The sequence below is a fragment of the Daucus carota genome, chromosome 1 (genome assembly GCF_001625215.2).
Source record: "Daucus carota subsp. sativus chromosome 1, DH1 v3.0, whole genome shotgun sequence".
In the NCBI taxonomy this organism is placed as follows: Eukaryota; Viridiplantae; Streptophyta; class Magnoliopsida; order Apiales; family Apiaceae; genus Daucus; species Daucus carota.
In genome coordinates this window covers 46,781,712-46,807,953 of record NC_030381.2, presented here as the reverse complement: position 1 = coordinate 46,807,953, position 26,242 = coordinate 46,781,712, and the positions used below count along the sequence as shown (strand labels likewise).

Here is a 26,242-nt window from a genome sequence, read left to right as displayed (position 1 = left end):
ACAGGTTCACGTGGTTGGAGTATGATTTTTTCAACAAGTTGGCTAAATTTTTTATATATGGAATGCCAGCTCATTTTTTAGCTAAGGGGTTTGTATGGTTGGAGATGCTCTTACCGGTTCCTCCACCACTGCGGATCCCAATTCCAAATTTTGTTTGTTAGTAGTTTTTTAAGATATAATTATATAAATTTTGTTTTATTTTATCCATGTTTAATTTTTCTTCCGGAATATCTAGCTAGTTTCTGATTGTTATAGGATCATTTAGCTCTACCAGAGTAGGTCTATATAGATAATTTTCATTCAGGATTCACGTAAAACATTTCAGATAACAATTAAGCCACTAACAATTTTCTTCCTCACCTTCCTGCAGAACTAATAAAATTTCAGACACCAAGTAGACTTCCTGTTAATTCCCTTTGGCGGTTTCAATCAGTTTGTAAAACCTGCAAGTTGCTAATATCCAGCAACCCAGATTTCATCAAGGCTCACCTCGACAACTCTAACCAAAAACTCCATAATGCGTAGGAGATGTAGCGATGAGAGCATGTTTGCGACAGAGTGTCATGATTTTTCAACTGCATGCACACACCAAGATAATGTGATTAGTACTACTATGATGGTTGCACTTTCACCAAGAGTTTGATTTTCCTCGAGGGAATGGAGAAGGCCTGGTGTGATCATCACGAAGTTATGGTTTTTCGCCTCAAAAAGATTAGACCCTGTTCATGTTAGTTCATTGGTTGGTATATTCCAACGGTTTAGCATTTAGGAAAAGCTGATAACCACTCCAGTCTCCGGTTAGTTTAACATCTCTACTTTTCTAGTAAAACCTTAAGGTTTGAGTACATCTTTACGCTTTACAGTCCAAATTAAGCTCCTTGATGTACTATACATGCACCTTAATCTAATTTTAACCAGTTACTAATCTTAAAACATGTTTTCTTCCTCACCTTCCAGCATAAATTATTGAGCTCCGAATACTAAGTAGACTTCCTGTGAAATCCTTTTGGGGCTTAGAGCAGTTCATAGATCCCTGGAAATTGATCATCTCGAACAACCCTTATTTCATTAAGACTGGACTTGCTAACTCTAACCCCAACTCTTTAATGCTCAGGAATAGCTATATATCAAAATTTTCCAGTAATTATGATCACTCACTAGTGGGAGCATAGTTGATTTGCATTTATCAGCAGATTGATGTGTTTCTTTACTTGACAATTGGAAATCATTTAGAATTTGTGTTACAAGTTTTATTCTCTTATTATTAGACTATTATAACAATTTATAGCCAGCTGATAAGCCACTAGCAAATAGTCAAGTGCCTTATTTCATTGTTGACGAAAACATTACTTATTTATCAAACTTGTAGCCATGAGGCCCTGCTTATCTTTCTTTCTTGTTTTTTTTCAACTTTGGCCGGTTGTGTGGGAGAGGTTTTCAAAGGTTTAAACAACGGCATCGTCATCTAAGTTGTGGACAGAAGCTAAATTTTAGCAACAATATGACAACTGCTGAAAAAATAAATTCAGATGAATAATATTTGCAGAAATGGGAATAGAAATAGAAAAGTCACTTATAAGTTTCTTCATCCTATGTGAAGAGCACAACATTCACAGTAGGAATATTTATTGCATAAGAAATATGCATAGCACCTTGCCACTGCATTATTCATATCACCTGATCAAAATTTTTCTGGTAGCCATTGTTTTTGTGGCTCCGAAAATGAACATCTTTGGGCTTAGCGTGGCACAAGAAAGTTTTACCAACTCCACTTGTGTTGATATAGAGAGAGAAGCGCTTCTCAGTTTTAAACAAGGGCTCCGTGATCCATCAGGCAGGCTTTCGTTCTGGACCGGTACTAATTGCTGCCAATGGAGTGGCATCAAATGCAACATGTTAGGGAATGTCATCAAGGTTGATCTGCGGAGTAGATCTCCATCTGCTACTTACAGAAGCTCATGTTTGGGTGGTGAGGTAAACTCTTCTTTGCTTAATTTAAAGCATCTAAGTTATTTGGACCTGAGCTTGAACTGTTTTGAGGGACTTCGAATTCCTGAATTCTTTGGAGAACTCAAGAACTTAAGATATCTAAATCTATCCTCCTCCTCATTTTCCGGGGAAATCCCACCTCATCTTGGAAATTTATCTAGCTTGCATTATCTTGATCTTGAGATGAAAGATGATGACACAACTACAATAACATTCAGATTATTGTCCAGTAACTTAACATGGCTCTCAGGTCTTATTTCCATAAAATATCTCAACATGGGAAATACTAACCTAGGTGGCCAAGGACCAGAATTGTTTCGATCAGTCAATATGCTTCCTGTTCTTGAAGAATTACACTTGCATTCATGTGACCTTTACTATCTCCCACGCTCACTTTCCACTGTCAACATGACCTTGCTTTCTGTCCTTGATCTTTCTGATAATCAAATTCAGTCTTCAATACCAAATTGGATTTCTAACCTCACCAGTCTTACAGAACTAGATCTTAGCAATGACTATTTTAATCTTAATGGGAATATTCCTAGAGAATGTGAGGACAAGGCCTCTAAAGAAGATCTCGATCCTCAATTATATTATGGAATAGCAGGTTGGATACCTGAATCCTTGGGAAGTCTATGTGGCCTAAAAGTTTTGAACCTCACTGGAAATCTTATGACAGGTGAAATTGATGGATTTTTAGATAAATTCACCACTGTTTGTCCCAACAACAGCTTGGTAGCACTAGGCCTGGGGGGAAACCAATTTTCAGGGGAATTACCAAGTTCATTGGGGAAACTCAAGTATCTGAAACAACTTCATATCGGTCAGAACTGTTTCTGGGGATCCATTCCAAGAACTATAGGAAACTTATTGTTCTTGCAGGAATTGGATGTTTCTCTCAATGAAATGAATGGAACCATTCCAAAAAGTTTAGGGAAACTTTCTCGTGTCACTGATTTGAAACTTGAAAACAACCACTGGCAAGGTGTTATAACAGAAGACCATCTCATGAATCTTGAAAAATTGCAATATTTAAGTCTCAGCACAGATAGAGCCAGGCCATTGGTTTTCAATGTTACACCTCAATGGAATCCTCCTTTCAGGCTCTTGTCTCTGGAGCTATATAACTGTATAGTGGGACCTAAGCTTCCTGAATGGATTCGTGTTCAAAGTAAACTCAATGTTGTAATCCTTCAAAATGCAGGAATTGAAGACACCGTGCCTGAGGATTGGTTCTTCAACATATCATCTCAAGTCACCCTCTTGGACCTGTCTTATAATATGATAATGGGGAAGCTTCCACTGAAGTTAAAATTTCCAGAACTTGGAACTATAGACTTGAGGAATAATCGTTTTGAGGGACCAGTGCCACTTTGCTTTACCAATGCGACCTACATGTTTCTACAACAAAATTTGTTCTCAGGGCCTATCCCGAATGATATCAGTGAACTAACAGAATTGAGAATTCTTGATGTTTCCAAGAACTATCTAACTGGTATGATCCCATCAGCAGTATGTGAAATGGCATCTTTGGATATTCTATCTCTCAGAGAAAATCAATTTCACGGGCAGCTACCTCAGTGTTGGAATGATTTACAGAGGATAACGGTTTTGGATATAGCAAGCAATAATCTATCTGGCGAAATTCCTAGTTCACTAGGTCTCCTGCAAGTTCTCAGAATATTGAGTTTAAGCAACAATAGTTTGAGTGGACAGATTCCTTCATCGTTTCAGAATTGCACAGATCTGAAGATACTAGATCTTGGAAATAACAAATTGTCCGGAAACCTGCCATTGTGGATTGGAAATGATTCGACCCAATTCTGGATCCTAGGCTTAAAATCTAACAAGCTAAATGGAACCATCCCAAGACAGTGGTGCAATCTTTCAGATCTTCATATTTTGGATTTGGCCGAGAACAGTCTTTCAGGGTCTATCCCAAGCTGTCTGGGTGATCTTAGTTCATTGATTTACTCTAAAACTGACTTGAACAATAAATACTCTGTTGAAGATAGTTACTACTTCCAAGAGCAAATGCTCATGGTGACAAAAGGAAGAGTAATGGAATTTAGCAAGACGCTGAAGTTTGTCAATATCATAAATCTTTCCAGTAATATTCTAACAGGGGAAATACCACATGGAATAACAAACCTCACAGCACTTGGAACCTTGAACATTTCAGGTAATTATCTCACAGGTAACATTCCGAATGAGATTGGTAACATGAGATGGTTAGAAACACTTGACTTCTCTATAAACAAGCTTTCTGGACCTATTCCACAAAGCCTTTCATTACTCGAATCTTTAAGTTACTTCAATGTATCATATAACAATTTGGTTGGAAGGATTCCACAGGGAAATCAACTGCAGACACTCACTGATGTGTCAATCTATGAAGGTAATCCTTCATTATGTGGGAAACCCCTTCTGTCAAAGTGTCCTGGTTCTGATATTGGTTCCGATGTACCTATTTCACAATCTCCAGATTATGATTCTGAAACTGAGCTAGAAAATCTGTTGTTCTACTGTTGTGGGTTTGTTTTTGGTATAAGTGGTGTTTGGTGCACTCTGTGGAAGAAAGATACATGGAGAGAAGCTTACTTTTCATTCTTTAATTTAGCTTAACAGCTTATTTCATGTAAATATTATTTGGCTACTGTCATACATTGTTATATAATGATAAAGTTTGGCTTAGAGTTCATATAGCAATACAATTATATCATTGTTCGCATAAAATTTTACATCAAATCAAATTGTTGGGCCTAAGAAATATAACTTTTTCCGAATAATGTGATATCTCACGTCATGTAAATTATTAGCCCTTCCCGGCTCTATAAATTTGAGGAATGTTTTTATGGGTGCTAAGAACAACATATATAATCTAAAAACATGGATAAACCAAATACATGGAAACAAATCTTGAACTGCAATAATAATAATAAATATAGTGTAAGAAAGATTGTTTATACAGTGAACTAGATTACAGGAAGTAAGTACACAAACCTCAGACAAATACTTGGACCCCATTGCGGGTGATGGAACTATCATTGTTATCATCTCCTCTAAATTGACAACGTATTAGTTAATGACTAGTGACCACGTACTTCCGTTTTGGCCATTTTATCAACCTTGGATCGCTCGATTCCCTACTGAAATAGTGATATGATGCCCTGTTCTCACTCAAACCACATACATTTTCCACTAAGCAGGTAGTTTTTTGTGTGACAGTCCAGTGTCTACTCGATATCATATATCACATAATATATTTAACATTCTCAGTCGTTTCTATGTATGCAATGGCAGTTGTAGTTAGCATCTGATAATGAGCATGAAATAACACGGTGATATACTCCGGAAGGGGGGTGTTTGGATCGTTGATGGGAATGAGAATCAAGAATGAGAATGGAAATGATACGAAACCCCAAGATGTAAATAAAGAATGGTTTACCAGTCCAAGCAACTAATTTACTAATGCAAACACCAACACATGGGATAAAGGTTCTGATTCCCGGACTCATTAACTATAAGCTAAATGTATCCTACATATTTTGTGGATGCTGTTAAATAATGTATGATCCTGTAGATGACACCACATGCACATACAAAAAAATTAGAATTTTGTCTCCAAGTGCTATGAAAGATTATAACGACTAAAATCCACTCGACGAAACCAAAGAATACCTCTGAATGAGAAGGAGAATATTCACAAGAAGAAACAAATACTATGTGTTAGTGATTGAGAATTAAAGAATAAGTCTTTGCATAGTTGTGAGCATTATGGCTTTAATCAGAGATGTACTAGTTTATACTTATGTTTAATTTTTGAAGAAATCCTAAACCACTTAAAGGGTTATCTGGGATAATGTCATATAAGTTAGGGTGTATCTAGATTCTAGCCAAACAAAATCTATAGATGTTGGAGAATGCTCTTACTTCGTCTTTCTAGAGTTTTCTGTAGGAAGAAACTGCCACATTGTGGTTTTCACCTAGGCCGGTTTTATGTGTTTTCAGTGTTAAAAGGTTGTCGGCATTGTCTTTAAGGATGCTGACAGAAGCTAAGTTTTGATAAGATAATGACAACAGTGTCAGCAAATATAAATTCGGAAATTGTAACTGTAAGCAAACATTTACATGGCAACATGCTATGCAAAACTAAAAATTAGTCTCTAACAGTCACTAATATAAGTTCATTCTTCCTTTTAGAACAGTTGGAAATCTTTCAACTACAAAAGAGGCGCACAACTGATGGATGATTATTCTCCCATCTTTGCACTAAATTATTCATCTCATCTCTTCAGATTGTATATTTTGGCTATCCTGATTGTATCTCTGAAAATGGATCTTATTAGGCTCAGCTTGGCGCAAGAAAGTTTCAACAGCACTTGTACAGATTCAGAGAGGGAGGCGCTTCTGAGCTTTAAACAAGGGCTCAAAGATCCTTTAGGCAGGCTTTCTTCCTGGACTGGTGTTGATTGCTGCAGATGGAGTGGCATCAAATGCAATATGTCTGGAAGTGTCATGAAGCTTGATCTACGCAACAGATTTCCATCTACTATTTCCAGAAGGTATTGTTTAGGTGGTAAAATAAACTCATCTTTGCTCGAGTTGAAGTATTTAGGTTATTTGGACCTAAGCTTGAACTGTTTTGAGGGACTTGAAATTCCTCAGTTCTTTGGGATGCTAAAAAGTTTGAGATATCTAAATCTCTCTTTCTCGGAGTTTGGGGGGGAAATCCCCCCTCAGCTTGGAAATTTATCTAGCCTGCAGTATCTTGATCTTAATACGCATGATTATGTAACTCCCATATCATACTCTTTATCATCCGGACACTTGCAATGGCTCTCAGGTCTCACTTCCATGAAGTATCTCAACATGGGAAATACTATCCTAGCCGACCTAGGATCAGAACTGTTGCAAGTAGTCAATATGCTTCCTTTTCTTGAAGAATTACACTTGCACAGATGTGGCCTCTATGATCTCCCAATTTCACTACCATATGTTAACTTGACGTTGCTTTCTGTCCTTGATCTCTCTGATAATCAAATTCAGTCTTCAATACCCAACTGGATTCATAACCTCACCAGTCTCACTAAACTTGATCTCAGCAATGATTATTACAATCTCAATGGAAATATTCCAAGAGAATGTGGAGACAAGGACTCTAAAGAAGATCCTGATCCACTATTATATTTTGGATTTGAAGGTCGAATACCAGGGTCCTTAGGAAGTCTCTGTGGTCTAAAAGTATTGAACCTCTCAGGAAATCTTTTAACAGGTGAACTTGATGAATTTGTTGACAGCTTTACCACATCTTGTCCTAACAACAGCTTAGTGTCCCTGAGCCTAAACGGCAACCAGTTAGCAGGAGGCTTGCCAAGCTCATTGGGGAAGCTCAAGTATCTGAAACAACTTCATATGAATCATAACTGTTTCTGGGGATCTATTCCGGAATCTGTAGGGAACTTATCATTCTTGCAGGAATTGGATGTCTCTTTGAATGAAATGAACGGAACAATTCCTAGAACTTTGGGGCAACTTTCTAAGATCATTGATTTAAATCTTGAAGAAAACCATTGGCAAGGTGTTATAACAGAAGACCATTTCATGAATCTCACTGGATTGAAATATTTATATGTCAGCACAGACAGAGCTACACCACTGGTTTTCAATGTTCCTCCTCAATGGAATCCCCCTTTCAGGCTCTTGTCACTAGAACTAATGAACTGTATGGTGGGACCAACATTTCCTGCATGGATTCGTGTTCAAAATGAACTCAACAACGTAGTTCTACACAATACAGGAATTGAAGACACCATACCTGGGGAATGGTTCTCAAACCTATCGGCCCAACTCACACACCTGGAGTTGTCTGATAACAAAATAAAGGGGAAGCTCCCGCAGAAATTAAAATTTCCAAAACTTATTATTATGGACTTGAGGAAAAATCAATTTGAGGGATTGCTGCCACTTTGGTTTACCAATGCCATGTGGATTTTTCTTCAAGAAAATAACTTCTCAGGGCCAATCCCGGACGATATCAGTAAAATGACACAACTAAATATTCTTGATGTTTCCGAGAACCATCTTACTGGTACGATCCCATCATCCATTTGTGCAATGACTTCTTTGGAAGTACTATCCCTCAGGGAAAATCATTTCACTGGACAGCTACCTCATTGTTGGCATGAGGCACAACAGCTCTGGGCTCTTGATATATCAAGCAATAACCTCTCTGGTGAAATCCCTAGTTCGATAGGTCTCCTGATTTCTCTCATTAAATTGAGTTTGAGCAACAATAGTCTGCGCGGAGAGATTCCATTGTCTCTTCAGAATTGCATGAAATTGCAGAGCCTGAATCTTGGAGATAATAATTTGTCAGGAAACCTACCACTGTGGATAGGAAATGATTCAGTGGAATTACGGATCCTTCGACTGAGATCTAACAAGCTCAGAGGAACCATCCCTAAACAATGGTGCATTTTGTTAAACCTCCATATCCTAGATCTGGCTGACAACAGTCTTTCTGGAGTCATTCCAAACTGTTTGGGCAATCTGAGTTCACTGACTTCTACTAATACTTTCTGGACAACGGTACCCAACAGCATGGAGAGGTACATCTTTGAAGAGCAAATGTTTATGGTGACTAAAGGAAGAGAAATGGAATTTAGCAGCACACTGGGAATCGTTACTGTCATCAATCTTTCCAACAATAATTTAACAGGTGAAATACCACAAGGGATAACAAACCTCACAGCACTCGGAACCCTCAACCTTTCCAGGAATTATCTAACAGGAGGCATCCCCAATGAAATTGGAAACATGAGACTGTTAGAAACACTTGATTTGTCTAACAATAAACTTTCCGGGCCTATTCCAGACAGCATTTCATATCTGAACTCTCTGAATCACTTCAATGTCTCACACAACAATTTGGTGGGAAGAATTCCAACGGGAAATCAACTTCAGACACTCACTGATGTGTCTATGTTTGATGGCAATCCTTTATTATGTGGGAAGCCGCTTCTGCTTAAGTGTCCCGGTCCTGAAGCCGGTTATGATGTTCCCACTATGCAATCTCCAGTTCGCGATTTTCAAAGTGAACTAGAAAACCTATGGTTCTACTGTGGTGGTTATGTTTGTGGTATATGTGGTGTTTGGCTCACTTTGTGGAAGAAAGATACATGGAGAGAAGCATACTTTCGGGTTTTGAAGTTAACTTAACAGCATTGTTTATGTACATATTAATCTGCTCAATTTGTAAATTAGACCGACCCTGCAGGCAAAATGTTTTTGAGATGACCCTGCAAATTCACTAATGATCAATTACCATCCAGTTGTTCATTATATAGCTTGCAGAACAGCTGAAAAGGTATAAATTTTTAGAGCAATTCAGCACACTGATTCCATCCTTCGGATATAGAAGTCTGATACATGGGAAAACTTTAAATTTAGTTTTTCATGAATAAGTTAATGGAGTTCCAAATCAGTGCAGCATAACCTTCAAATCTATGAATGCAAACTTGGAACAAAGACGATGAATAAAATTATCTTATTACATTATTAGGTTACTAATTACATTCCTTATGTACTTCTGGTCCAGATCAATGCAAGAAAGCGTAGAGACATTGAATGAGCCCTATTGACCGAAACTCTGAGCTACTCCTCCTTCCAGGACACAGCAGCCATATGCATTGGAACAGAAATGTATTTTTTTTATATATTATATTTGCTTAATTTCTTCAAATAAAAACCAGCAACAAAAGACAGTATTCAAGTGACTGTTACTTTATTCTAGCACATATGGAGAGCTTCTGGTGCTCTCTCAATTCTAGTGTTTCTTAAACGAGAGACAACACATGCTTAACATATATAAATTCCGAGATAATACAGTGCAACAAGAAGTGTTTTAAATAAACCGAGTTGGAGGGAGAACAAAAACAACAGACAAATACTACTTGGATTAAGAAATAGGCACTAAAACAAGAAGACATTAGAGCAATGACAAAGTAGTTTTAATGGTTAATATGGAGAATACACCCCTTCACAGTCATCGGTGAAGACTTAATCTGCCACATGGCATATCATTGTTATTATCTCCTCTGCACTGACAACTAGTTAATGAATTGATTAGTGTTCACATTTTCCTTTTGGTTGTTCTAACAACGTTGTGTTGCTTGATCCTGACTGAATCAAGGAGTGAACCTCTGGAAACACCTTCAACATGAAAAAGGGCAAGGAAGACATGCGATCTCTAAAACAACCATGAAGCAGTTCTGTAGATAGTTTATTGTTTTATTTTGTTGATGGCTATTTAGGGTTCTTCAAATGTGGACAACATCAGACTCATATTCGTGATACATTTTCACACATCACATGCTTAGATACCAGAGCAAATAACTCACTTGGATAAAAATAAGAAATCTAGGACAACCTGACAAAAAAAAAACTAAGATGTAAACGAGTCAAACTGTTCGTGAGCTATTCGAGCTTGACTTGTTAAAATATTTGAATTCGATTCGACAGTAATCGAGTCGAGCTAATCAAATATTATGTTGAGCCAAGCTCAAACTTCAAATTACTCGGGTCATAAAATTTGGATGTCTATATTTATTCTCTTTATTTTATATATTTATATATTATAATTATATTATTATATAAATATCTATTATTTAAATAAATGTTATATATTAAATCAAGTCGAACCTGAGAAGAACCTATCATGTTGGAGTTTTTGTCAATATATAAATAGATCGATTCGAGTTTTCAGACCAAATTCGAACCTCTCAAATTTATGGTGAACCGAAGTTACCGAACTTCAAACTTCAAAATTTATAACTCAATCGAACGTCAGCTCAAGTCCAAACTATTTAATTACACTCAAACTTGAGTTTGTCACTATTCGACTTGTTTACACACGCTTGCTGGGATGGAGCCTTGACTAATATCTGATTAAATTTCATCAGCAAGACAGACACTAAAATTTCAAACACATCATACTGAGATCTATAGAATCACTATGCGGTGACATATAAAACATTCTCAGTCAATTCTGTCTGTGCAATACAGTTGCAGTTTTGATCATAATGGAAAGTGCCCTTTGGGAGGACGTTGCAGATGTCCCGGAGTGAATAGGCATATGCTCCTACAAATAGACTCGTCCGAAAAAAAAAAATTGGAGACTGCAATAAATAAATTATATTTCTACAGAACAACCACTGAAGACAAAGACTAGAAGTTACTTGGAAAAAACCAAAGGAATATCTCTGAGTAGAGTAATCAGAAGAAGAAACAAAATGTGTGTTTGCTACAGAGAAGTAAAATTATATTGTGTCTTCGATTCTCCCGTGAGCCTGAGCTCTGAATCATGTTGAGTGACCAATTTTCCTAAATTCTCAAGGTGTTGGAATGAGTGCTTACCAGGATCATATGATATTCTAACAGTGCATTTTGGTTTTCTCAGACATTTCTTTAAGCTCTTGTAATATTCTTCAAGTTGTTAGTTAAAGACCACCAGAAGGATTATAAGCCAAGGCATTGTCTCTGAGTTTGTGGACAGAAGCTAGAATTGAGTGGGACAATGACAACCATTTGGACAGAAGCTAGAATTAAGTAAGAAAGTGACAACTGTCTGATGAATTATACGTTTTAGGCCGACTTATAAAAACATATTACCATAAGCAGATGCAGAAACAGTAAAAAGTTCCGAGACTCATTAATAAATCTTTCTTCATCTTGTGTGAAAAGCAGAGCAGTAACAACTGATGGATGATTCGCATCAAAAAGGAAGAAGATAGTTGATCAAGAGGTCATCACAGTCACTGCAACAGAAATATGTTTATCGCCTTAACGTTAAATTATCCATATCATCTCATCAAATTTTTTCTGTTAGCCTTGGTCATATTGTTTCAAAGTATGGACATCATCAAGCTCAGCTTGGCACAAGAAAGTTTCGCCAACACTGCTTGTTTAGAAATAGAGAGGGAAGCGCTGCTCAGCTTTAAACAAGGGCTTCAAGATCCTTTAGGAAGGCTTTCATCCTGGAATGGTGTTGATTGTTGCCGATGGAGTGGCATCAAATGCAATATTGCAGGAAATGTCATCAAGATCAATCTCCGCAATACAGTTCCTTCTACTTCCAAGAGGTCGTGTTTGGGCGGTAAGATAAACTCTACTTTGCTTGAGTTGAAGTATTTAGGTTACTTGGACCTAAGCTTGAATTGTTTTGAGGGACTTCAAATTCCGGAATTCTTTGGGAAGCTAGAGAATTTAAGATATCTAAATCTCTCTTTTTCATTGTTTGAAGGGGAAATCCCCCCTCAACTTGGAAATTTATCTAGCCTGAATTATCTTGATCTTAATATGTATGATTCATCATACTCTTTGTCGTCCAGAAACTTGCGATGGCTCTCAGGTCTCGCTTCCATTAAGTATCTTAACATGGGAAATGCTGACCTAGCCAACCTAGGATCAGAATTGTTGCAAGTAGTCAATATGCTTCCTTTTCTTGAAGAATTACACTTTCATAGATGTGACCTTTATAATCTCCCAAGTTCACTTTCATATGTCAACTTGACCCTGCTTTCTGTCCTTGATCTCTCTGATAATCAAATTCAGTCTTTAATACCAAACTGGATATATAACCTTACCAGTCTTACTAAACTAGATCTCAGCAATGACTATTACAATCTAAATGGAAATATTCCGAGAGAATGTGGAGACAAGGACTCTAAAGAAGATCCTGATCCACAGTTATATTATGGATTTGAAGGTCGAATACCAGGGTCCTTAGGAAGTCTTTGTGGTCTAAAAGTATTGAACCTCTCAGGAAATCTTTTAACAGGTGGACTTGATAAATTTGTTGACAGCTTTACCACATTTTGTCCTGACAACAGCTTAGTGTCCTTAAGCCTAAACGGCAACCAGTTAGCAGGAGGCTTGCCAAACTCATTGGGGAAGCTCAAGTATCTGAAACAACTCCATATCAGTCATAACTGTTTCTGGGGATCTATTCCGGAATCTGTAGGAAACCTGTCATTCTTGCAGGAATTGGATGTCTCGTTGAACGAAATGAATGGAACTATTCCAAGAACTTTGGGGCAACTTTCTAGGATCACTGATTTGAATTTTAGAGACAACCATTGGCAAGGTGTTCTAACAGAGGACCATTTTATGACACTCGCAAGATTGCAATATCTATATGTCAGCACAGACAGAGCCAGACCATTGGTTTTCAACGCTACAACTGAATGGAGTCCCCCATTTAGGCTCTTGTCACTTGAACTGTATAATTGTATAGTTGGACCAGCATTTCCTGCATGGATACGTGCACAAAGTGAACTCAACCATGTAGTCCTTCACAAAGCAGGAATTGAAGACACGATACCTGAGGAGTGGTTCTTCAACATATCATCCCAAGTAACCCACCTGCAGTTGTCTTATAATAAAATAAAGGGGAAGCTGCCTCAGAAGTTAAAATTTCCAGCACTTGGATATATTGATTTAAGGAAAAATCAGTTTGAGGGATCGCTTCCACTTTGGCTTCCCAATGCTGCAGAAATTTACCTTCAACAAAATTTATTCTCAGGGCCTATCCCGGATGATATTAGTGAGCTGACACAACTACAAGTTTTTGATGTTTCTGAGAACCATCTTACCGGCATGATCCCACCATCCCTTTGTCTAATGACAAATTTGGGAATACTTTCCCTTAGGGATAATCAGTTGTCTGGGAAGCTACCTACTTGTTGGGATGATTCGCAGTCGATATACATTCTTGATATATCAAGCAATAACCTATCTGGTGAAATTCCTAGTTCTTTGGGTCGGCTATATGATATCATTGTATTGAGTTTAAGCAACAACAGTTTAAGTGGAGAGATTCCATCGTCGTTACAGAACATCACACATCTGGAGAGCCTGGATCTGGGAAATAACAAATTGTCAGGAAACCTACCACAGTGGATAGGGAATGTTTCCCTCAAACTCTGGATCCTACGCCTAAGTTCTAATAAGCTCACTGGAATCATACCTGCACAATGGTGCAATCTTTCAACCCTTCATATCCTAGATCTTGCGGAGAACAGTCTTTCAGGGGTCATTCCAAGCTGTCTAGGCCACCTGCGTACACTGGTTTATACTAAATCCGACTCAACTGTTGGTTATGGCGGCTGGCTTGGGCACACCTTTAAAGAACAAATGTTTATGGTGACCAAAGGAAGAGAATTGGAATACAGCAGCACTCTGAAATTGGTGAATATCATAAATCTTTCAGGCAATAATTTAACAGGTGAAATACCACCTGGAATAACAAATCTCACAGCACTCGGAACCTTAAACCTCTCCAGGAATCATCTTACAGGAAGCATCCCGAATGAAATTGGAAACATGAGACGGTTAGAAACCCTTGATCTGTCTCACAACAAACTTTCTGAACCTATTCCAGACAGCATTTCATTGCTGCATTCTTTGAGTCACTTGAATGTTTCATACAACAATTTGGTGGGAAGAATTCCAACAGGAAATCAACTGCAGACACTCACTGACGTGTCTATGTTTGATGGCAATCCTTTATTATGTGGGAAGCCGCTTCTGTCCAAGTGTCGCGGTTCTGAAGTCGGTTCTGATGTCCCCATTTCAGAATCTCCAGATAATGATTTTCAAAGTGAACTAGAAAATCTACTGTGCTACTGTTGTGGGTATGTTTTTGGTATTTGTTGTGTTTGGTGCACATTATGGAAAATGGCTACATGGAGAGAAGCATACTTTGGGTTGTTTAAGTTAGCTTAACAGCATTGTTCATGTACATATAGGAGTTCGGTGAACTATATTCGTGCAAGGAGTTCGGTAAGTTGGTGATTAGTAAGTGATGGCCATTGTTTTATTTTTATCTACTAAATTTTGCTATACTGGTCCAGCAACCGGTTCTAAGAGCAGCATGTTGCCACTTTTGATCACCTAACCAGGTGGCCGCTAAAAAATAGTGGTCAAGTTTTTCTGATCAACCCTATTTTGCAGGACTTATTTTGTTTCTATTACATTATATATACAGTAAAATGATATTAAATCATATATATTAATTTTAAATCATATTTTTTGTATTTTATATGTTCTTTTATAATAAAAAAATATATTATTTATTATGTATTGATTTCATATTTGTCTAACATCTATCTATAGTATTACAGCCGAAATATTAAAAATTTGGTTGATCAGTACTGAGCCGAATTATGGATGTAAAAAATAAAAGATTAAACAGATGTTAGTCACTTAGGGTAGGATAAGCACGCATATGGAGGTTAAATACTAGAAAGTTTAAATTTATTTTTCCAATGAGGACGGATGTATACATAATACATGAATTATCTAATTATCTAATGTTTGAATCTTTAAACTTTTTGCATCCTGGGCGGTCGACTGGAATGCCGTCTTTCTAGCCAACCTAAATCAACCATCAAAGATAATTTTTCGAGATCATAACCAAACTGCTTCGATTTATACAGCATGAATAATCGAATTCGGTCCAAAATCTTCGTTTCACAGATTAAACCCTATTCAAAATAATTAATTCATCGATTTATAAATAACTAACCATTCAAAATTATATCTGAGATATTTCATTTATCCGATACTAAAACTAGACACAACAAGCAAAGTTCCGTAATTTTCCTTTTATATAAATAATCCAGGTATATCTTTAGTGTCAAAAATATGTCAATTGAATAAATATAAACCAAAGATATCTTCGAATCCTGAAAATATAAAAAGAACCAGAAAGTACCTCACCCGGGGTCTGGGGCGGGTTCAGATTTTACCCGTTTCTTTTACTTTTCCCAAATCGCTTTCTTCACCCTCACATCAATAATCACCGAATTGGGGTTCCATTTAGCAAATTAACCCTCTCAGAGTCTGCAACTTAAAGGTGCTTTCTTTATATCTCTGTTCACATTGCTATATGTTTGTGTTTTTATTGATTTTTTCACTTGCTTACACTTGCATTAGCCTCGTTTCAGCTCACATCAAGCATATACTAATGTTATTATCAAGAAACATATATCTGAAGTGAAGCATTGAGTTCTAAGCACTAGAATTACTTGGGATTTGAGAAAGTTTGGATTTTGATTGAGAAATGTTTGGGAATAGTTTGGTGCATGTTTCATCAACATGCCCTGCTGTAATCTCTTCGAATTTGGCTTCACGAAATGGGGTTGTGAGCTTGTTGCCTAATCTGAATTTGAAACTCCGAAAGAGGTTCTCGGTTATAAGAGCTGTATCTGATGATGCAGATGTTACCCAACAGCCATCTTCTGGTTCTGAGCCGAAAAACCCGCTTTCTGTTGTTCTTGATATTCCTAAGACTATTTGGCGACAGACTTTGAAGCCTTTAAGTGATTTTGGGTTTGGGAGGAGGAGCATTTGGGAAGGTGGGGTTGGGTTATTTCTTGTGTCGAACTTGGTTCTCTTTGTGCTTAGTCTGGCATGGTTGAGAGGGTTTCAGTTACGGTCGAAGTTTAGGAAGTATTCGGCTGTTTTTGAGTTTTCTCAGGCTTGTGGTATTTGTAATGGTACGCCTGTTAGAATCAGAGGGGTTACTGTTGGGAATGTTATTCAGGTTAATCCGTCACTGAAAAGCATTGAAGCAGTCGTGGAGGTCAGTTAAATGTGTACGTCTTTATATGACAAGTTTGCTTAGTTTGCACGTTTTGCCTTATCCGCCTCCTGTGGTTGTTTTGCAGGTTGAAGATGAAAAGGTAATTATACCTCGTAATTCACTCATTGAAGTGAATCAGTCCGGTCTTCTCATGGAAACAATGATTGATATAACACCTCGCAACCCTATCCCGACTCCGGCAGTAGGTCCTCTTCATGCAGAATGTGAAAAAGAAGGCTTAATTGTATGTGACAGGCAAAAAATAAAAGGAATTCAAGGAGTAAGTCTGGATGCATTAGTTGGAATATTTACCCGCCTTGGACGTGATGTAGAGGAAATTGGTGTTGCCAATACCTATGAATTAGCTGTAAGAGCTGCAGCAATTATTGAAGAAGCAAGACCACTCCTTACACAGGTGGTCTACCGCATCTTAAGTTTTCTTGTTAGTTCTTAGTTCGTACAATAAAAGATGTAGCTAATGATGTGTCAAGTTAGAAAGGAGACAAAGTCACTGGTTCAATTATTATGTTGCTGAGTATACAATTCAGAAACACATTAATAATAATATCTATTTTCAAAATGTGTGATTTTGGTGCGTCACTAAACACCGTGTTACGTGTGTCGGTTAAAACAGCAATCTTTCGTTTAGTTCCTTGAGAAAAGAAGTTTGAAAAACTTGTACTCCATCCGTTCCCTCGTAGAAGTCACTTTGGGGAAAATTACGCATCTTAAGAAAATGTTAGTTGGATGAATTGTTTGCCTATTTACCCTAGAAAATGCATTAAATTAAGTTCAATGTTTTGAATATATGAATTAGTCAATCATTGGAGATATGTGAAAGGGGACGTAGGGAGTAATATTTTCTGGCTGACTGCCTTTTCCTAACAAGATTTTTGTCTTACGGTCTATCAAGTTTCTGTGGTTCCCAGTCTATTTCTATACTCTCTGATTGATCTAGTAATTTCTATTAAAGAAGCATATGGCATACTGTGTTTCCATGGGGGTATTCATGCAAGTGCCAAAATTTGTGTTTGGCGTCCATAGTTCATGAATTGTAGAATGCTTTCAAAAAGGTCATATCACTGATTCACAGAATTTATCTGTCAATGTATTAGACAATTACATATCCTTACAATGTAATTATATTTATCATGTTCAGATTTTTCCTATTTTTGTCACAGTATTGGGTGAGTACATATCTTGGCAATGTATATTAATTCTTTTCCAACACATATATTATGTTGTTCATATACCACATCTAAACAGTAAAGTCACTGCCAATTAGGAAATATATCGTTATCTTGTAAGTGCATAACTATACTTTGGCAACTCTGTTGCAGCAACTGATTTGCCAAGTAAGCTTCTCTTTCTAAAACCCGCCAGTGTAACAGGATGAATTGTAGTACTTGATACTTGATAAAGATTTATTTGTAGTTTGGCCTTTTGTTGTGCTAGTTAAATCCAGTTTAAAGATTTTGCGTCTAAAGAACCTTTTTTATGTGCTCATGCATAGAATTTCTCTTTTGATGTAGTGATGTCTCACTGTCTCAGATTAAAGCCATGGCTGAAGATGTTCAACCGTTGCTGTCTGAGATCCGAGAAAGTGGTTTGCTAACAGAAGTTGAGAGATTAACCAAAAGCCTGACACAAGCAACAGAGGACTTGAGGTAAATTGGCTAACTGCTGTACTTTGCACGTGTTGCATTCAGATTATGTGCTAGATGGCGCACAGCCTATAAATAGAAATATTTTAGTTCTGCGGTGAACTATTAATAGTGGCCTATTAACCTAGAATTGCGGGTTTGATCTTGAAAATCATTTTAGCACTGGCCGTATTATAGCAGTGTAAAAGCATTATCACTCTATTTCTATTTTTGACCTTCTACGTCAGTTACCCACATATATAACACAAACACTGTTATATTTTAAAATTTATTAGAATATATTTTGCCCCATCGTATGAGCCAGCGACTTGCGTAATTTTGTCGTTTCAATTTATAATAAAATGCTATAGTGTTCGAGTTTAGAAATCATATTAGCTTGGCTTGGATTCTTCAAAATTTTCCAGACAACCTTATGACAAAAGTAGCAGGGTTATCAACTAAAACTCTAGGTTTACTGTGTAAACTGTGTTGGAGTCATTTTCTTTTGTATCTTAAACAACTCTTGCTTTTTTCATGTTAGGTAGTTAGTTTTTATGTTAACTGTTGAACAGGAATTTGCAATACATCTTGTATTATATTTCAAGTTTGTTAAGAATTGCTCGATTCTCGTCCCATATTACAATGTGCGGTCATCTTGCTAATCTTTTCATGTTTAGATAGTATTTTTCTCCTTATACACCAATAGTATATATTTATATTTTAGTAGTATATAGTTAATCTTGACAAATTAACAGGCTGAGAGCAACGGAATTTATTAATTTTTGGAGGTTGAATATACGCTATCTCTTATGTCGGGGCTGTCAAATTTTATTAATTTATCGAGGTCATAATATACCGAGTATTAATTTAACGAGGTTACCTCTGAGTTCCATGCAAAGTGTGTACCTGAACTATGTTGATAGTACAATTTGTGTACCTAAAGTATAGTAACTGGCAAAATGCATGCTTAACTATCCAAAAAGGGGCAAAAAGTTTGTAGTCTAAGCAAAACGTTATTTATTATTTTGTAATTTTAGCTTCTGCAATGTGTTCAAGAAAATTATGTTATCTCTAATCTATTAATCCATGAATTGGTAAAAATCCTACGTAATAAATAGAATATACATAATTGAAAGTCGAGTAAAGCAAAGTGGTATAGCCAAATTAGATTTAGAATTTTAACAAACTAATTATAGTGTATGATCATATTAAACAAGTTATGTAGTAAAAATATAAATACACTATTATCTGTGATTAGGTTAAAAATATTGAAAAAGTGAATGTATATAATAAAAAAAAAATTCTCTTCATCAAAATTGCTTTATTTTACAGAATTCTAGTTGAAGTCTTCAATACACATACAATATGCAGTTTTAATGATTAGCCCAGATAATACATATTCAGCTATTCAAGAAATAATTTTAACTTCAATATAAATGTGAACATATCCACAATGGTGGGGGTGAAGCTGCTTAGTACTCTCTCATTATATCCGATGTTTACCCGCAATCTTTTGCTAAAACCTCTGTACTGTTTATATTTTCGTTTAAGTTGTTTCTAGGTTGTGTGGTTGCTTGGCTTTTCCCATCTGTCTTTTACTTTGTTATCTGCTTTCCTTTGCTCTCTATGCGTTTGTTCTGTTGGCCTGACATGTTGTTTGTAATCTGTTTGTTTTGGTTTCGAGATCTGCGATCTTGAAATGTTACACACCTTTTTTATAAAATTTTAATTATTAAAAAATAGATATGTGAGCATATACAAATTTAATGGCTGAATTTTTTTTAGTAAAACAGAAAAGTTTACTAGTTAGAAATATGATATTGTAATTTAGTGTTGACTTTTGAGTAGTTTTGACGACAACATATCCAGTATTTTGAAAAGGAAAAAGAATTCAGTAATTTGCACGTACACAAGCGTTTACAATTAAGAAACTAAACTACAACTGGTAAAATTTCCAGTCTTTTATTGCCCCCTTGCTCCGTCAACTTTCTCTATAGTCTATATTGTATCTTCAGTATCCTGGACTCAAAAACTGCAGCCACTTGCCACAGTAAGAATGTCGACTGTTTTCATATGAACTTTTCAATGTGCCGCTTTGATCTGTCTTCTCAATGTTTTCCCCTTTGAGAGGTGTTTGTGAGTGTGTGTGCCGTGCGTGTTGCAGCATATGTTGTTGGTCTAGTCGTGTATATGCTTTTGGTTATGTATACTGAATTTTACAAGTTTGTATATACATTAACACGGGGTGTATTCCTTGTATTGCAGAAGTGTGCATTCATCCATTATGACTCCAGAGACTTCTGAGCTGATCCAGAAATCTATATACACTCTTATTTTCACTCTGAAAAATATTGAGGTTCGCAGCTAATTACAGTAGTACTTCTGTTATAAACGAATAAGCCTTTTTTCTTTTTATACGCTGACTCAAACTATTATGTGAACACTGTAGAGTATAAGTTCGGATATCGTGGGATTTACCGGTGATGAAGCTACAAGACGAAATTTGAAGGTTCTTATTAAGTCTCTCAGCAGGCTACTGTGATGCCAAAGCTGGTTTGACCATCGCCAGTGTACTGGCTGATAGAAGAGGGTAGATTGTTGGCAGGTACTTTTTTTCTGTGCGGTGAGTCTGTCTTGAGTGGATAGCTTGATGAGGATTCTGAAACTGAAGCCTGGTGAGGACAGGGTTACCCTTTTTTTAATTTTTTCTTTTTCTGTTGTTGGATGTATCTATTTAGACCAAAGTCCGGACTGAAGTTGCTAACGACTTCAAGTCCATTTCTCTGTTTTTCTCATGTCAGAAAAAAGTATACAACTTGTAGATTACTTTCAAAGTTTTACCAGACCAAGAAACAAGACCTTCCGTAAGCTTTTGCGTAAAGAGAACATTGAATTGAGAGACAAATCATCTTTCTTAGAGCAATATTATTATCTCAGCCATTTTCAGATTGTCACCAATCCTAATATATTTTGGTGAGCAATCTCTTATTATCTAGTTTTTCACAAGCAAAGAAGTTGATTGTGTCTAGTTTCATACAGTTTCAGGATCTTGTAGGGAAAAATATATAGGATGGTCTATCTGTAACAGCGATTAAGTGATTGAAATGCATTCAAACTCACTCCACTATTGGTCCATCCATTTTGTGTACAATGAATATATGCGTCGACGCGTCGTCGCAGCTCTATTGTTATTCCGAAGAAGAGAGGCTGTTCCAGGATACTTTTCAGTTGTCGCTATCTTAGTATCCTGCAAGTGTAATGCTAGAAACCCCATCAAATCTCATGCCTATGCCTTTCCTATGAACTCCACATCAAACAGAAGAACTGAATCCGGAGGAATGATGCATGAACCTACATCCCATGGTTATGGCTATTAGGAAGATCACGCAAAATATAGGTTTTTTAGTCCTTACTTTTTGAAGGATTTCTTACCTCCTTTACAACCGGCTCCCCTCATTCCATATCCAAGCTGCGGAGGTAGTTTCAATGTACGCTTTCCTCCTAGAATGTAAGCAGAACATATAATTCATTCATATACATTGTTATGGATGATGTCTGTATCAAATATCAACAAATTCTTTGTACCAGCGAGCATCGGTGGAACTCCATCTCCTCCAAGAATTCCTTGATCCCATCCTTTAATAACCTGCAAGAACTCACCCCAAAGATCCAACAAGAATTACTAGAATTATCCTGGTGTTTATTTGTTTCATCCAGGAATACATATTAGTTGTAGTGCTAGCTACCACAAACTTGGTTTTACCCGAGAACTGGGGGATATATAATGCTTTAAATCTCAGTTGAATACACCCCTACGTAGTAACGAATCATACTTGAAAAAAAACTGTGTACCTCACCAACACCAATCCGAAATGTAAGAGGCTTCCCGCGGTTATAGCTGCTGTCAAACACCTTCCCATTCTCCAGTTTTCCGGTATAATGTGCCTGTCACAAACATTTAAATGAACATCACTTCTAGTTTCAACAAGTGAAGGCATACCATCTTATATCAAACCAACTAAGCATTTAGCACACTCGAATCTAAAAATACAAGTATGTTACACCTTGATCAATTGGCCTTTGGAAGCTTCAGGGCCAAATCCAACAACTTTATCACAGAAGGCAAGGCCTGAAGGAGTCGTAGTGAATTCACACGGGGCAGTAGCTTCTGCAGCCACCGCGGCGTTTTGGCCAAGAAAATCAACAAGAGCAGTGAAAGACAAGCCAAGGCCAATGGCTTCTCTTCTTCCCAACAAGCTCATTGATGTTTTCTCCACATTTACTTGCAGCTGCTCATTAGCAGCCTTCTTGTTAAATCTCTGCTCATTGTTGCCAAAAGTCTTAAAGGCTGATGAGGCTTGTGCTGTGGGGGGACTTCTTATTTGTTTTGTGTGTGCTGGAGAGGCCAAGGAAAATGGCAATGAGCTCATCTCTCTAGACTAGTGTTTGCAAAAACAAAGATATCTCCAGGGGATAAGAAAGAATGTGGAATTAAATATCTGGTTAATATGAAACCAACACACATGGGGCTGGGATAAAAATAAAGGAAATGCTAAAAATTTTTGTTGTGATGACACAGAAAAATTGGATCCAAGAAGCCCATTTATGTCAGTCCCAACCCATATACAAATCTTTGTGAGCAAATTCGAGATCGAGGGTATGAAAATAGCTGCATGAAACCCAATTGATAACCCTGGGCCCCTGGCTGGCTCCCATAAATGCAGAATCCATTTTGATATAGCCTGATTTGAGATTCATTTCTCTAACTAACCTACTTGGTTAAGTCATTAATTTCTAACCTCACTTATTTTTCTCTTATTTCTGTATTTTCTTTTCTTTTTTTCTAAATATATATTTAATTCACTATTATTGTGTATTATATACGGAAATATCAACAAAAAAATTATATAAGATCAGTAATTTTACTTATATTTTACATTTAGGTTTGACACATGTGAGTCTGAAATCAGCCCAACTACATTGGTCAGAGAAACGAGCACACTTGATATATTTTTGAATTATATTTTAGATTAAGACTTGCGTTATTTTGCTAATTTTGTTAAGTACTTGGTTAGCAACATCTTACCAAATTTTGACAAAAGAATAAATCTTTGCACTAGGTTAAAAAAAAAAAGTTTTAATTATCTTGGTGGTCACTAAAGTGGGCTTAATGTATCAAATTGGTTACTGAACTCAAAACGGTATCAAAATGGTCACTGAAGTGGTCATAAATATCAAACAAATACCTTGAAATATAAGTTCAAGCAGTAAAAATATTATTTATAAAGTTTTACACATTATTTTTGAATGTTACCAAAACCAAGTAAAAGGTTATGACTTCTAATATTTATGATAATATATTTAGATTTTATCAAATTTATTTTTTTTTAATTAAAAAAAAGAAAATAACTATATAATAAAATATAAATAATAAATAAATTTGATAAAATATAAATATATTATTTTAAATACTAGAAGTCATAACCTTTATGTTGGTTGTGGTAACATTTAAAAATAATGTGTAAAATTTTATAAATAATATTTTTACTACTTGAACTCATATTTCAATGTACTTGTTTGATATTTATGATGATTTTAGTGACCATCTTGCTACCGTGTTGAGTTCAGTGACCAACTTGATACATTAAACCTACTTCAGAGACCAACTTGATAATTAACCCTTAAAAAAAATATTAACTTTTTTCATATTTCTCGGATCATATCTACAACTTTCTCTCAGATAACAATAATTTATAAATAAAGAATCAGTATAGAAGTAAAAATTAAATTGTCACCCTTGTCCAGTGTATCAATTGTTAGGAGCCACATTTATATTAATTTCTTTAAAATGACTTAGAAGTTAGAAACCTATGGTTTGAGTTAATCAGCGCCTCGACCTCTAGATTCTTATTCTTTTTTTGGGTCAGGAAGATCCATATTCTTTTAATATTACTTCAATTTTAACATACATGAATTTAAAGTATAAATTTATTATCTATATAATACAGCAACTATGAGTAATTTAATTCAAAACGACTAATTTACCCTTTGCTCATTATACAATATTTATATATATAAAAGTTATTATTGACTTTTAACACTAATGTATTTATTAGACATTAATGTCTAATCATTGTATATTAATTCGATATGAAATATTTTAATATATATAAAGGTTATTATTGACTTTTATTACTAACGCATTTATTATACATTAATGTCTAAGCAATGTATTTATTATACATTAATGTCTAAGCATTTATATACATTAATTATAACATGATCATTATTTGAAATTATTTTAATATTATACATATAAATAATATATATCTAATTACTTTTAAAATTTTAAATTTTCCCCACAAATTTTGTAAATTTTAATATTCTACCTGATTTTTGACTGATTAATCAAATTTTGACCAATTAATCATCGATTTAATCGAATTTTACCAAATAATATTAAAAATTCGTCTGTTATCGATTATTCGGCTAATCGGCCGATCTTTAGAATATTTAATTATTGTGATTTAATTATATGATTTTTTAGCTATACGACAAAGACTCTGATTCGACAAGAATCTTATTTGTTTTTATCAAATTTTCAATAATTTTAGGTGAATGATTATTTAATTATATAATAAAATTTTAAATAGTGTATATTTTTTATATTTACATTTTAATAAATATCATCATAGTAAGGATATATGTACATTTAGACATCAAGATAATAAGACTTAAAAGATAAGTAAATATAAATTTAAATTATATCTAGAGAAATTCTTGATGGTACCCTCATAGAAGTGGTTTTTTTCAATGGTACCATCGCATTTTTGACTTCTACCAATGGTACGCTCGTACTTTTAATTTACTCTCTATGGTACACTCGTGTACTTTTTATTTACTCTCTATTGATTACAAACTTAAAACAAATTGTATATTTGAAATCCTTGCGAAAAGTTACATAAAATAGACACTCAAATCATGTAAAACAGAGTCAAAATGATGGTATTTTTTCTGAGCAGTTTAATGCTCGAAGTTTAATGCTCGATCGTAGATGAATGTATACTCTTTTGTCATAGTCAAAACTCTAAGCTGACGATTGCTGCGCGGCTGCTGACATAATGAGATGTTATATTTCCAATTGTGTTTAAACATAATGTAATATATACTGTAGTTGATGATAAAAGAAGCAGTTTGGCTGCTGACATAATGAGATGTTATATTTCCAATTGTGTTTAAACATCATGTAATATATACTGTAGTTGATGATAAAAGAAGCAGTTTGGCCAAGCATCTCGGTACAAGGGCTAATGACCAGAAGCCTGCAACACTGATAGCCGGTAACTATTTTTTTTTATTCTATATATCTAAGTATCTGACACAGCAGTAAAATCGAGTCTTGATCAATTTAATCCAAAATGACTAAACTATCCTTTACTCAAAATACATTCAGTTTGTTCGACTCGATCATTGGTGTAGATGCCGTATGACTTTCAATTATTAGATTAACACTTTTGTTTCAAAAAAAAACAAGAAGATATTTTTCATTGACAAAATTTGAACGTACGTCTATAAAAAAAGAAAAGATGGGGAATATAAATTTTTTTAAAAATGATTAGATATATATTATTTATATGTATAATATTAAATTAATTCCAAAATCATGTTATAATTAATGTATATTAATGATTGGACATTAATGTCTAATAAATACGTGAGTTTTAAAAGTCAATAATGACCTCTCTATATATAAAAATATGTATTTTGATATTGGAGTCAATGGACTGCCTTGATATATAATGTAGGAATTAAGTATCTTATGGGGCTATGTTTGGCTACGAAAGTTAAGCCTTAATGTTTATTTGTTTTTATAAAAATGTATATTTTATAATTTTTTGGATATATTATATATAATTATGATTTAATAATAAATAAATAAATATTCAGTGTTGTAAAAAGCGGA

At 35.5% G+C, this 26,242-nt stretch overlaps 5 protein-coding genes across 5 annotated transcripts; 4 read left to right on the top strand and 1 right to left on the bottom strand.

Moving 5' to 3' along the window:
• The first annotated feature begins 1,601 nt into the window (after window positions 1-1,601).
• LOC108223500 (receptor-like protein EIX2) lies at window positions 1,602-4,710 on the top strand. The gene has a single exon (XM_017397802.2). The coding sequence runs from the start codon at window positions 1,642-1,644 to the stop codon at window positions 4,612-4,614; it is 2,973 nt and encodes a 990-aa protein (XP_017253291.2). The 5' UTR covers window positions 1,602-1,641; the 3' UTR covers window positions 4,615-4,710.
• A 1,614-nt stretch (window positions 4,711-6,324) lies between these two features.
• LOC108223492 (receptor-like protein EIX2) lies at window positions 6,325-9,210 on the top strand. The gene has a single exon (XM_017397790.1). It carries the CDS (start codon window positions 6,325-6,327, stop codon window positions 9,208-9,210), a length of 2,886 nt encoding a protein of 961 aa, XP_017253279.1.
• Window positions 9,211-11,901: 2,691 nt separating this feature from the next.
• LOC108223482 (receptor-like protein EIX2) lies at window positions 11,902-14,775 on the top strand. Its single transcript, XM_017397779.1, has one exon. It carries the CDS (start codon window positions 11,902-11,904, stop codon window positions 14,773-14,775), a length of 2,874 nt encoding a protein of 957 aa, XP_017253268.1.
• A 990-nt stretch (window positions 14,776-15,765) lies between these two features.
• Window positions 15,766-21,233, top strand: LOC108204872 (protein TRIGALACTOSYLDIACYLGLYCEROL 2, chloroplastic). Its single transcript, XM_017374527.2, has 6 exons — window positions 15,766-15,907; window positions 15,999-16,636; window positions 16,722-17,051; window positions 18,188-18,303; window positions 20,545-20,635; window positions 20,729-21,233. Exons 2-6 carry the CDS (start codon window positions 16,115-16,117, stop codon window positions 20,819-20,821), a joined length of 1,152 nt encoding a protein of 383 aa, XP_017230016.1. The 5' UTR covers window positions 15,766-15,907; window positions 15,999-16,114; the 3' UTR covers window positions 20,822-21,233.
• On the bottom strand, window positions 21,173-22,788 carry LOC108204873 (peptidyl-prolyl cis-trans isomerase FKBP13, chloroplastic). The gene is made up of 5 exons (XM_017374529.2): window positions 22,344-22,788; window positions 22,132-22,224; window positions 21,865-21,925; window positions 21,712-21,780; window positions 21,173-21,630 (listed from the first exon to the last, which is right to left on the bottom strand). The coding sequence occupies exons 1-5, from the start codon at window positions 22,707-22,709 to the stop codon at window positions 21,566-21,568; spliced, it is 654 nt and encodes a 217-aa protein (XP_017230018.1). The 5' UTR covers window positions 22,710-22,788; the 3' UTR covers window positions 21,173-21,565.
• Window positions 22,789-26,242: the final 3,454 nt, after the last annotated feature.